Below are 13,150 nucleotides of genomic sequence, written 5' to 3'. Positions count from 1 at the left end.
ATACCACAGTGACCATCATACAATACCCACCACCACCTCTATCACCACCACCACCTCTATCACCACCACAACCACCACCACCTCTATCACCACCACCACCACCACCACCTCTAACACCACCACCACCACCTCTATCACCACCACCAACAACTCTATCACCACCACCACTGTAATACCACAGTGACCATCATACAATACCCACCACCACCTCTATAATACCACAGTGACCATCATACAATACCCACCACCACCACCACCACCAAACCACTGTTATAACGTAGTGACCATCATACAATACCCACCACCACCACCACACCACTGTTATAACGTAGTGACCACCATACAATACCCACCACCACCACCACCACACCACTGTTATAACGTAGTGACGATCATACAATACCCACTACCACCTCTATTATCACCACCAAAACCGTTATACCACAGTGACCATCATACAATACACACCACCACCTCTATCACCACCACCACTATAATACCACAGTGACCATCATACAATACCCACCACCATCTCTATCACTACCACCACTGTAATACCCTTGTGACCATCATACAATACCCATCACCACTACCACTGTAATACCACAGTGACCATCATACAATACCCACCACCACCTCTATTACCACCACAACTGTAATACCACAGTGACCATCATACAACCACCACCACCTCTATAATACCACAGTGACCATCATACAATACACACCCCCACCTCTATCACCACCGCCACTATAATACAACAGTGACCATCATACAATACCCACCACCACCTCTATTACCACCACAACTGTAATACCACAGTGACCATCATACAATACCCACCACCTCTATTACCACCAACACTGTTATACCACAGTGACCATCATACAATACCCACCACCTTTATTACCACCACAACTGTAATACCACAGTGACCATCATACAATATCCACCACCTCTATTACCACCACAACTGTAATACCACAGTGACCATCATACAATACCCACCACCACCTCTATTACCACCAACACTGTTATCCCACAGTGACCATCATACAATACCCACCACCTCTATTACCACCAACACCGTTATACCACAGTGACCATCATACAATACACACCACCACCTCTATAATACCACAGTGACCATCTGGCATCATACAATACCCACCACCACCTCTATTACCACCAACACTGTTATACCACAGTGACCATCATACAATACCCACCACCAGTCATTCTAAAACCCCAACCACCACCATATCTCACAGCCCCACCACAGCCATTCTTCTACCAAAACTACTACCATCTCTACACCACCACTATCACCATTACCAATATGCCATAACGTTAAGGCAACCATCCTACCAATACTCGAGATCTGTCACCACCACCACTACCATCATACCAGGTACAACACCATACACTACCATCATATATATCATCCTCACTATCAGTCATCAGTAAAAGATGTCAACACACACTCCGTCCACAACCATGAGTTACCATCACTGTCTACACCAACAATCACCACTATTGAGCATATAAATCACCACTATACCTCAGGTGTGGCGTGGAGGATGGACAAGTTGACAGGTGATTGGGATCTTCACCCTGCCACCTCCTGCTAATGTATCAGGTTCCCACACCTACATGTATCACTTACAATTATCTCTGTTTTTCTGTTGATAGATGACAGGTCACTGTTGTTTTCTTGAGCATTTTTAGTGTACAAGGGTCAAATGTTGAACCAATTATTTTGTAACTCCACATCCTGCTTAAGTCTAGCTTGTTTCTCTTCATGTAAATCTTAATCCCGCATCAGCCCCCTACCCCTTGTAGCACCATCATGGTTTAATTCTTCAAACAGTGAGATAGGGGATAAGGGGGAGGTTTAAGAATAGATTTATTAGAGAAACATACATTGTAGGGTGTGGAGTGTTATACCGGTGGATTTTCCCTTAAAATAATCGCCTTGCACCACGCTTTAATTTGGATCCATATACCATAAAATGTCCGTCTTTTGTCGATGCATCTTTTCAACAATTTTCATAGAATTTCAATTTTTATAACACTGTACACTTAATTAAGTTCAGATATCTTTAGAAATATAAGAATTTGATATAAATTCTTTCTGTTTTAAAAATACTTTCAAATCCTGTCTTTAATTTGGGATTTCTATGAAGTAATTCCTGTGACCATAATTGTTATTTTTGACTTTGAAGGTTGATTTTGATCATCAATTGATTAAATTGACACAAGGATACATAAATTCTGAACATGTTGGTGCAAAAGAATGAATTATAAAGTTGCATATTTTGATCTAAAATTATCTTCCTGCTCAGTGTCTTTCCTCAATATTGTAAACTTTAAACTCTTCCTGATTAGATAGTTTAATGCCTCAATATTGCACATTTAAAACTCCACATATCATTCTGCTGCATTATATGCATGTTCTGGTTACTGATAAAAACATGTCCACCTTTCTATACCAGCTACTATTTTTTCATTAATTTTACAGTCATGCTCCTGTGATTGATGGTCCCGATTATCTAAAGGTTTTTTGCTCGACTCTCTATAAGGTATAACCTTCCTTACAGATTAGACAGCTAAAGATTAGGAGTACCTTGTATCTTTCATAACAATGTTATTTCCTTAGATACACATGTATGCAGTAATCCTTTCAGGTCTCGAGAAGCATGATACTCTTCAAAAAGTTTACTTTGGACATTTTTATTCAATTTCTCTCGGACTACCCTATGAAGAGCTGACTTAATTTGTCAAAACTCCTGCTTTTCCTCAATAATAAACCAACATTTAGTTATCTTTTGCTTGGATGTAGGGGTCAAGCCAGGAACTCTTGTCTAACACAACAAACCAGACTTAATTAGTGGCAGTCTATATTTAAACTTGGTATCTACTGTACACCTAACAGATACAAATGTAGGTAAGCTTATCTCTTGTGACTTGAGGGGAATTTCGTGACCATCTTGACACAGCCATGCTTCACATATATATATACATTATTTCAGTGCTTCAAGGTAAATTTTAATTTAATGGATCACATTCAAGAGCTTTTAAATCACTTTCACAGGTCATTAACCTGAGAGTGTTATAAACAAATTCCTTTTGGTGCATCGCTAAGGTATGTCCAGAAGCTTTGTGCAATGTACATGTGTGTGTGTGGGTGGAAGGTCAGATGCTAATAAAGGCTCCACCAAATTAATTTGATGTTTTTTCAGGGCAGATTTTAATGCGTAAACGGTATAGTTTGTCTTTTAAATGACCTGTGTTCGGTTGGCTCGGTGGATAGCCCACTCATAGAGTTTGAATCCCAGATGGAAAGTGAAAATGAAATATGTCACCTGCCCATCCACTTGGATTTTCCTAGGTACTCTCATCTGGTTTCCATGGCCACCCGCTCGAAGATATTCCATCTGGGCCAACAAGAGTGATTAGTATAAGTTAGAAAAACTTCTTGCATAATTATAAAAACAAATTTAATTTACATATCATGTTTTAATCATTTGAAATATATGTTAGGTCTGTGTCACATACTCTGCATGAACTGTAATGTAGCCCCACAGGATTTGACGTCACTCCTGATCTTATAAATGTCTTGGGGCACCTATGGAGCAAAGCCCCTGCTGTTAAAATGTGCGCTTCTACGACCTCATTTAAAAATGATGTATTCTAGTTAATGCAGTGTAGAGAAGGTAAATTCTTGATATATTCAATATTTTTTTTACTGAGATATCTAGCCCTGTTGTTTTCATGATGGATGCAATGTGACCGATTGAAATAACAAAAACAAAAAAACAATGACGGATTTCATTCCTTGATTGCTTTACTTACATGAACATGTATTATATAAATAGTTATTGTGATGCATTGACAGAGAATCTTTTGATTTTCTTCTAAAGATAAAATTTAATAAAGCTGCAGAATTCTAATTAAGGATAAGACATTTATAATCAATGTATATCTGTACATTTGTATTTAAATGTCCTGTCCTTGAAAAGTTGAGGGCATATCTAGAGTTACAGTATAAACTTCTTCCTTCAGTCACGATTTCATATACCAGATACATAATTAATAACTTCTTGAAGATGATTATGCATACATTGAAGCAATGAATGTTTTAGCAAATGTTGTTATGGTCCTATAACACACATTGCTATTGATGACAAACTTTATAAAGCCCGGTCTTAGAAATGTGTGTTATAGGACCATAGCAATATTTGCTAAAATATTCATTATTTATATTTACATTTTGATTGAGTAATAATGCTTTACAAAATTATTTCGAACAGTTTTTGAACCGTAAATCAAATGTTGACAAGAATGAAATTGATGACGTTACAATAATAAATGTTATAGTCTAATAACAACATTTGCCTAAAAGTTTCAATCAATGCATTACAATGGAAGGATATAGAGCAAATGTAAAATCACATTTATGTACATTATATATTTGTATTATCATATAACCATCAGACTTCTGACACATAGATGCATATACCGGGTAGTTGGTTGTGATGGTTGATTTCTAATGACAATACTCGAAGGAAACAGTTTTGTTTATGAGGGCACCTCACTCAAAATTTGTAAAATCTTTGGGATTACAGTTTGTTTCAAAAATAGTGAAATTATGAGACGATAATGAAACAAATTAATTTTCTTCTGACTCATTTTAGATGATGGAATTTCAGAGATCTGTGAATTGTTTTATGATCTGGTAACATTGTGTTTATAGACTGGAAAAATGTGAATACACTCTTGTATATATTCATATTAATTTACTAAACTAAATCCTGGGTTGGTTCCTATATGATTATAACACTTCAGACCATCTGGAGGAATATTTGCTAAAACGTAGAATGACAAATACATCTAATAACTGTACATGACATTTTTTATATGTTAGAATTATAACTATAGTCAGTGCTGTTGTTCCTTGGTTTGTGGTCAGTTTCATATTTGTTTCTGGTCAATTTCAGGAGAGTGCTGAAAAGAAACGAGAAACTTGAGGTCATGGAAAAAGAAAAGATGTCAGAAGCCTCGGAGTCTGATGCTAACCAAAACTGCAACCCTGGCATGGCCCCCACTACATGTGAAACACTAAAAGAAAATGGACAACTTACTCCAAGTGAGATTAAAAACGGCATCCATGATGATCATGGAGAGCCTGATGCCGCCAGTGCTGCCTCAGGTGCTGCCGAGGCCGCCGTTGGTGGCAGGGCTCAAACTCCCTCCTCCCCACAGCAGTCATGTGACTCACATTTGACCCAGGGCAATATTGTGCACAACTCCCCGCTCCCCCCCTCCACCGTGAACACCACGGCAGCCAATCACAACAGCACAAATAACCTCAGTGACAGTGGGACACTGAGTAACAGTGGCCACAATGGCGACGTTGACATGACAACCATCCTCAATGATACCTGCACAAACCTAGTCAAAGACGACGGCCACACTAGTGGCAGCGAGATGACCACCATTCTGAATGACAATCAGAGTGGCACTAACTTAGTGAATAGTTCTGGCAAAAGTGGTGGTACTACACTGAAAAGTGACAATGGTGATAACATTGACCCCACACTAGTTAATGATTGTGGCCAAAGTAGTGGCACTCCCTCTATGGAGGCCAGTGAATCGACTTCCAAAGCTACAGACAGTGGTTACAACAGTGTGAACGATAACGGAGGCACTGTCCTGGTAAATGATAGTGATCATAGTAATGAAGGCATAATTACTAGTCTGAGCGAGAGTGGTCTTGTCCAAAGTGGCTCTACATCTCTCGACAATGATAGTAACAATAACACGGACCAAGATCAAGGGGACGTAACCTCGACGGTTTTAGGCGAGGGTCTGGGGGGCACCAACAACACAAATGACCCTGTCACGCACGACAATGTTCCTGGGCTAATCAGTGGCAGCACAGCAAGTATTAACACAAATGGTCACGCTCCCTCATCCCACGAGGGCAGCTCCCCAAACGGTCAGACAACCCAGTTGTCGCCCTGTGAACCAAGCCTTCACAATCAAAACGCGTCTGCGGTACCAGGGACCTCGCCACCAAGCCACCAGCACGTTGTTCATGTCCATGTCAACTCTGGAGAGACTTTCTCCATGCGTGTGGGCGTTTTGGGGGACCAATTCCAGCATATCCAAGGTAGGTCACAACATCTTCAGTACAGCTGAACCTTCTTAAACGGGACAAATCAAGAAAAATCAAATGAGACAACAGAATTTCTATTTTGTTTTCAAATTTTACTGTTTAAACGTACAGTATATGTATAAAAGCAGTATTAGTATTATTCCTGTTTTGTAATTTCTTAATAATGGAGTAAAAAATACTTACTAACAAGGTTCTGCTGTATCCACAACAACTTAGTATATATATATATGCACAGCTTCCAATCTAGCGCAAACTTGAAGCACACCTGTATGCTTCTGATGCCCATTTTGTTGAATTTTATTTTCAACGTGATCCTTAGTGAGCATTTTCTTTATTTGTTTGATTAACACCTACAGATGTCTTAAAATGCCCACGTTTTTTTCAAGATTTGTGTGGTCTTTTTTCATGAATCTTGACAGGCTTTATCTTGGCATGGTGTCTATCTTGTGGTCTGTTTTCAGTTTTTGTTCATTTTTGGAAAACTGACTAACTCTGGAAATGGTAACACTTCAATTAGTCAATAGTCCCGAATAGCTCAGAAAGGTAAACAAATTCTGAAGTTTATGAATATTTAAGCTATGAGTATTACAAAAGTACAACATGTTAGTGAGATATAATAAGTGCTTTGAAGTAAGTTTGTTTCTTGCGCTGGTTTGTAATGACATCAGGATTGACTAGAGCCGAGCAGCGATGATCCTATCATTCCAGGGTAGTCGTCATTGTCTAGTACTTAATATAAACTTGATTCCAAGGAGTGATAAGCTTTAAGGTACCTGTGTAGACTATATACAAAGATTGCTGTATGATAATGTATACATATATACAAATTTATATTGCAGGAAATCTTTCTTGTGTCGGTTATAAAAAAAATCTTAATTTTAGCTGGAATGAAAAAAAATGCAAGAAACACCCAAAGGTTATGAGGAGCAGACATTTGTATATATGGAACATGCATGTTTTTGTGTTTAGTCATCGTCACTAGCATGCTTAACACCTGCAGTTGTGAAGTTAGCGTATTGGTTACAGTCGCTGTGTTATATCCTTGTTGTATGATCTACATTGTATATTAATTAACAAGGCCTTGTAAATGAGTTGTTGTTTGAAATCGAACTCTGTGGCTTATCGTGTTGAGTGCAGTATATTGCAACAGTTCATGGAGTACTACAGGATAATTTTGGCGGAAGTGAAATTACCAGGAAAGACCATTTTTTTTCCTGAAAATCTGCTTCCCTCAATCTACAGGTGTATCTTTCAGCATTGTTTGCGAGTTTTATGTTTATCTGAATTTAATAGTTTTAATTTCAGTATTTTTTTTATTTGTTTATCAATGTCTGCTGTCTTATGTTGATTTATTACAGCTGACAAACACATAATAATACTCCTGTAAAGCTGTGAAAATTTATTTCAGGATTTTTTTTGTGTCAGGCATAATTTGGAGTCTTGGACACCATTTTAGGTGCAGATGCAACAAAATTTTAAGACTACACAATATTGCTACCTGTGGCCTACAAAGAAATATTCCTACAAATATATGTTGAAGACATTTCAGAAGTTTTCCTAAGAAATTGATCAGCAGACGTCTTTTTATAGAACATAATGGGGTCAGAGCAGTGTTTGCCTTAAAAGTCTATCTGTGCATCAGTATGGTGTTTTGGTTAGTATTTTTACTTCAGTATTGTAAAGTAGAAGCTAGTGCATCAGTCTTAGAACTTTGCAGTTGGATAAATTTGAAGAAGTGATCGTGATCTACAGTTAGATGTCAAATATAGGTAGCTGTCACTTATATTTTCTGCTTTACTGACTTTGGTTAGACTTTAAGCTCTATTTCTCTAATACTGGAAACGAAATAGTCATCCAACTGCATAAGTCGATACATTTGGAGGAATAAGTCAAAAATTTACCAAAAGTATTTCACTGACCTATGTATATTTCATTTTACTGACTTTTGTTAGAAGTCAATACAGTTAGAGGAATATTTTAAAAATTTACCAAAAGTAGAACACTGTGACATATTTTTCATTTTACTGACTTAGGTTAGAGTTTCAATATATGTTTAGTGCCATTTTCTTTCTTTTTACTTGGCATTTAGCTCGATTTCCATCATAGTTGAATCAGAGAAACACTTGTCTTGTAAATTTTTTCTAGTTTAGAAGAAACACTATCTCCCTGCAGTTAAGCTGGATACAATAGTTGTATATGTTTGTACATTGTATTGAGTGCAGCCCTTACCCTTTATGTATTACATACACACACATGTACAGCATGGTGATATACAGGCGGGGAAGGAACATTACAGAACATTACACTGGTTTTCTACACTAATGGTCACATAATGATCCTTTTATGGTTGGTAAAAAAATCTGATTTTTAGAAGGGAATTAGGAAGTTAAGGGGTGTGTGNGGGGCGGGGTTGAAGAAAACGTTTTGGTAGTACAAAACTTGGGGGGAAAAAAAGTATAGATAAAGTAAAGAATAGAAACTTGTTTTATCTACAAGACCATAGCTTGAAATCATTTCTGAAAAGAGATTCTAAGACTCGCACATTAGGTAACTTCTATTTAAAAATTAACAAATAAAGATGAAATGAACAAAAAAGAAATCAACAACAGTGTTATAACAGTAAAATATGCTACAGTTCCAGACCAGGATTCGAACCCTGGACCCCAGATCATAAGTCGGTCCGTCTTACCTACTGAATTACCTGTGATCAGTGGTAGTTCCCTTGTAGTCAGAACAAAATTTAGGGGAGGTTACTCTATGTTTGGAGTTGTTTAGTGTATTGCCTGCAGTGGGGTAGGGATCCTAACTGGAAGCTTTAACCTGTTCATACTATTTATCACACCATTAACCCTTTCACCGCTGTAGACCATAATGGACTAATCCAGATCAATGTATGGTAGAGTCTACTAAATAACCTAGGGATGAAAGGGTTAACTGAATACTGCGAGTAATTTTTTTGTTGTTGTGAGATTTACCTTGAAATGACAAAACACACAGAATTGTACAGAAGTAATTCAGCCAAAATATCGTTAGGTAAGAAATGAAATTGGAATTTAGATATGTGTTTTGTTTCAGTATTTTCGATAGTTGGGATATGTCATCAATCTCTGAAAAAGTTTTGGAAGTTTTCAGTTCCCTGTCAACATATAGATGTTGACTATGTGTGGGAATTAAGACTTAAACATGTGACTGACAATCCTCTTACAGTGATGTGGACTCAGGCACTACTTCAAAGTCTGTTGTTAACAACTTCAAAACTTTCCCTTAAAAAATCAATGTATTTCCAGCTAATTTGGTCTCTGGGAATGTGTCGTTATCAATTAAATGTCAGCGCTGTATTATGTAGTAGGTGTGGGATTGGAGATTGTGAAACTCCCTCACAATCAATAATTCTCACTACGTATGTATATTGATACTGTTGCGATGTCTCTGATTTGTGCTTATTGTCATACCAGAAATAGTTAAAACTGAAAAAACGAGACAATGAATCAGTAATAACTTAGTTGCCATTCCCGCATGGTCCACCCTCGTGTGATGTCACAGTCCAGATAATATGTCTCGCACAAGTGTTTTATAGAGAGGTATCATATTTGTCCTGCGGTGTTTGGTTAAATACTTATTATTATACATATGTATGTATAATGTACAAATAATCGAGCTCATATGCTGAATATTTCGATAAAAAAATCAAGACTCAACAACCAGCAGATGTTACATGTTCAAGAATGCATCAATCTACACAAAATTACATAATATATTTTTATAAAAAAACAACAGTTGATTAAGTGTCGTATAAATATAGATTATGTCTGTAATCTCTGTCCCAACAAATGCCATTGGAAAAAACATTGATGCAGGAATGTATTTTGTTTCTATAGAAATACACAATGTATATAAGACATGTTTTCCTTGGCTGAAGGTTATATTATTTCTTTTGAAATGTTGCAGCCTGACGATTTTGCTCTAGAAACCTTTGTTCGGAAAGTAATTCAGGTAGCCTTGGTGATATATTGTTATCTTGACTTTCTTTGCTACTGGAATTAAAAAGAATATATGACAATTAGAGGAAGGGAGGACCAACCTTAAAACTGTCCTTGATGTTGTGTTGTTATGGAGGAAAACACAGATAAATCTTAATGCTTATTACAAAAGCATATTTAGTTTCCAAGTTAGATATCTCAAATTAATTTTGACAGCTTGAACATTCCAGATATGTCATATACGAGCTGTAATTAGCTGAATTACCAATATGTTTATATTTAATACCAATAAGTTTTGACTTTTAAGATATTAGTTTTTTCCATATTTTCCCCAATAAGTCTCGATTCAGATTTGTTTGAATGATATTTGACATTAAGTGTACACATTAAATTTAGGTTGTTTCCCTACCAGCCTCTTCAAGAGTTAAATTTAGATGATTTCCCTTAAGGCCTCATCCTGTTTTGTTTATATATATATGTTTGTTTACAAAATATGTGTATGATAGCTAGCTCCCACATAGTACAGTGAGTGGGATTTAAAATTTAAATGCAACATCATGATCTTTGAAAAATGTATTTGTGTAAAACAAATTCCTCCTCCCTCCCCCGCATTTTTCTGTGCTTACATCCCTCTCTGTCTGATGACTTTTTGCCCTGAAAAATCGGCTGACGTTGCATGGCAATGTATTGGTTGGCTTTGTAGGCTCTGGGGATAAGTAATTTAATATATAGTCTATAGAATGTTTGACACAGAGAAACATTTTCTCATGAACTTCTCACCGGAGTGACGAGGGGGAAAAGTCATGGCACTGACATAGTCCATGCAGGCACAAGTTAGCTGTTGCTTTTTTTTATATATTATTATTTCAAACGTTCACATTTCTCTTTTAAAATTGGCCTGGTAACTGCTCTATATAACAGGAAATTGAAGCAAGTGTTTGGCTCTTGTACCAGTCTTCATATACTGCCGATGAATTCTGTTGGTCGAGGTTTGGTTTGGTTTAATTTGCTGTTGGTCGATGTTTGGTTTGGTATAATTTGCTGTTGGTAGAGGTTTGGTTTGGTATAATTTGCTGTTGGTCGAGGTTTGGTTTGGTATAATTTGCTGTTGGTCGAGGTTTGGTTTGGTTTAATTTCCTGTTGGTCGAGGTTTGGTTTGGTATAATTTCCTGTTGGTAGAGGTTTGGTTTGGTTTAATTTCCTGTTGGTCGAGGTTTGGTTTGGTATAATTTCCTGTTGGTCGAGGTTTGGTTTGGTATAATTTCCTGTTGGTAGAGGTTTGGTTTGGTATAATTTCCTGTTGGTCGAGGTTTGGTTTGGTATAATTTGCTGTTGGTCGAGGTTTGGTTTGGTATAATTTCCTGTTGGTAGAGGTTTGGTTTGGTTTAATTTCCTGTTGGTCGAGGTTTGGTTTGGTATAATTTGCTGTTGGTCGAGGTTTGGTTTGGTATAATTTCCTGTTGGTAGAGGTTTGGTTTGGTTTAATTTCCTGTTGGTCGAGGTTTGGTTTGGTATAATTTGCTGTTGGTCGAGGTTTGGTTTGGTATAATTTCCTGTTGGTAGAGGTTTGGTTTGGTTTAATTTCCTGTTGGTCGAGGTTTGGTTTGGTATAATTTGCTGTTGGTCGAGGTTTGGTTTGGTATAATTTCCTGTTGGTAGAGGTTTGGTTTGGTTTAATTTCCTGTTGGTCGAGGTTTGGTTTGGTATAATTTGCTGTTGGTCGAGGTTTGGTTTGGTATAATTTCCTGTTGGTAGAGGTTTGGTTTGGTATAATTTCCTGTTGGTCGAGGTTTGGTTTGGTATAATTTGCTGTTGGTCGAGGTTTGGTTTGGTATAATTTCCTGTTGGTAGAGGTTTGGTTTGGTATAATTTCCTGTTGGTCGAGGTTTGGTTTGGTATAATTTGCTGTTGGTCGAGGTTTGGTTTGGTATAATTTCCTGTTGGTAGAGGTTTGGTTTGGTATAATTTCCTGTTGGTCGAGGTTTGGTTTGGTATAATTTGCTGTTGGTCGAGGTTTGGTTTGGTATAATTTCCTGTTGGTAGAGGTTTGGTTTGGTTTAATTTCCTGTTGGTCGAGGTTTGGTTTGGTATAATTTGCTGTTGGTCGAGGTTTGGTTTGGTATAATTTCCTGTTGGTAGAGGTTTGGTTTGGTATAATTTCCTGTTGGTCGAGGTTTGGTTTGGTATAATTTGCTGTTGGTCGAGGTTTGGTTTGGTATAATTTCCTGTTGGTAGAGGTTTGGTTTGGTATAATTTCCTGTTGGTCGAGGTTTGGTTTGGTATAATTTGCTGTTGGTCGAGGTTTGGTTTGGTATAATTTGCTGTTGGTAGAGGTTTGGTTTGGTATAATTTCCTGTTGGTCGAGGTTTGGTTTGGTATAATTTGCTGTTGGTCGAGGTTTGGTTTGGTATAATTTGCTGTTGGTAGAGGTTTGGTTTGGTATAATTTCCTGTTGGTCGAGGTTTGGTTTGGTATAATTTGCTGTTGGTCGAGGTTTGGTTTGGTATAATTTGCTGTTGGTAGAGGTTTGGTTTGGTATAATTTCCTGTTGGTAGAGGTTTGGTTTGGTATAATTTCCTGTTGGTCGAGGTTTGGTTTGGTATAATTTGCTGTTGGTCGAGGTTTGGTTTGGTATAATTTGCTGTTGGTAGAGGTTTGGTTTGGTATAATTTGCTGTTGGTCGAGGTTTGGTTTGGTATAATTTGCTGTTGGTAGAGGTTTGGTTTGGTATAATTTGCTGTTGGTCGAGGTTTGGTTTGGTATAATTTCCTGTTGGTAGAGATTTTGGTTTGGTATAATTTGCTGTTGGTCGAGGTTTGGTTTGGTATAATTTCCTGTTGGTAGAGGTTTGGTTTGGTTTAATTTCCTGTTGGTCGAGGTTTGGTTTGGTATAATTTGCTGTTGGTCGAGGTTTGGTTTGGTATAATTTGCTGTTGGTAGAGGTTTGGTTTGGTATAATTTCCTGTTGGTAGAGATTTTGGTTTGGTA

At 37.4% G+C, this 13,150-nt stretch overlaps 1 protein-coding gene across 4 annotated transcripts in view; it reads left to right on the top strand.

The window, feature by feature from the left end:
• LOC110462850 (fibronectin type-III domain-containing protein 3A-like) overlaps positions 1-13,150 on the top strand; it is a 146,060-nt gene that overhangs the window by 4,305 nt on the left and 128,605 nt on the right. For all 4 annotated transcript variants that reach the window (XM_021517076.1, XM_021517075.1, XM_021517074.1 and 1 more), the window contains exon 2: positions 5,002-6,176. In XM_021517076.1, the coding sequence (XP_021372751.1) occupies positions 5,036-6,176 (1,141 nt within the window). In that variant the 5' untranslated portion in view covers positions 5,002-5,035. The remainder of the gene's footprint in view (positions 1-5,001; positions 6,177-13,150) is intronic.

The sequence above is a fragment of the Mizuhopecten yessoensis genome, unplaced genomic scaffold (assembly GCF_002113885.1).
Source record: "Mizuhopecten yessoensis strain PY_sf001 unplaced genomic scaffold, ASM211388v2 scaffold10837, whole genome shotgun sequence".
Classification (NCBI taxonomy): domain Eukaryota; kingdom Metazoa; phylum Mollusca; class Bivalvia; order Pectinida; family Pectinidae; genus Mizuhopecten; species Mizuhopecten yessoensis.
The sequence above is the reverse complement of the archived record's forward strand: the minus strand, read 5'-3'. Positions and strand labels throughout refer to the sequence as shown.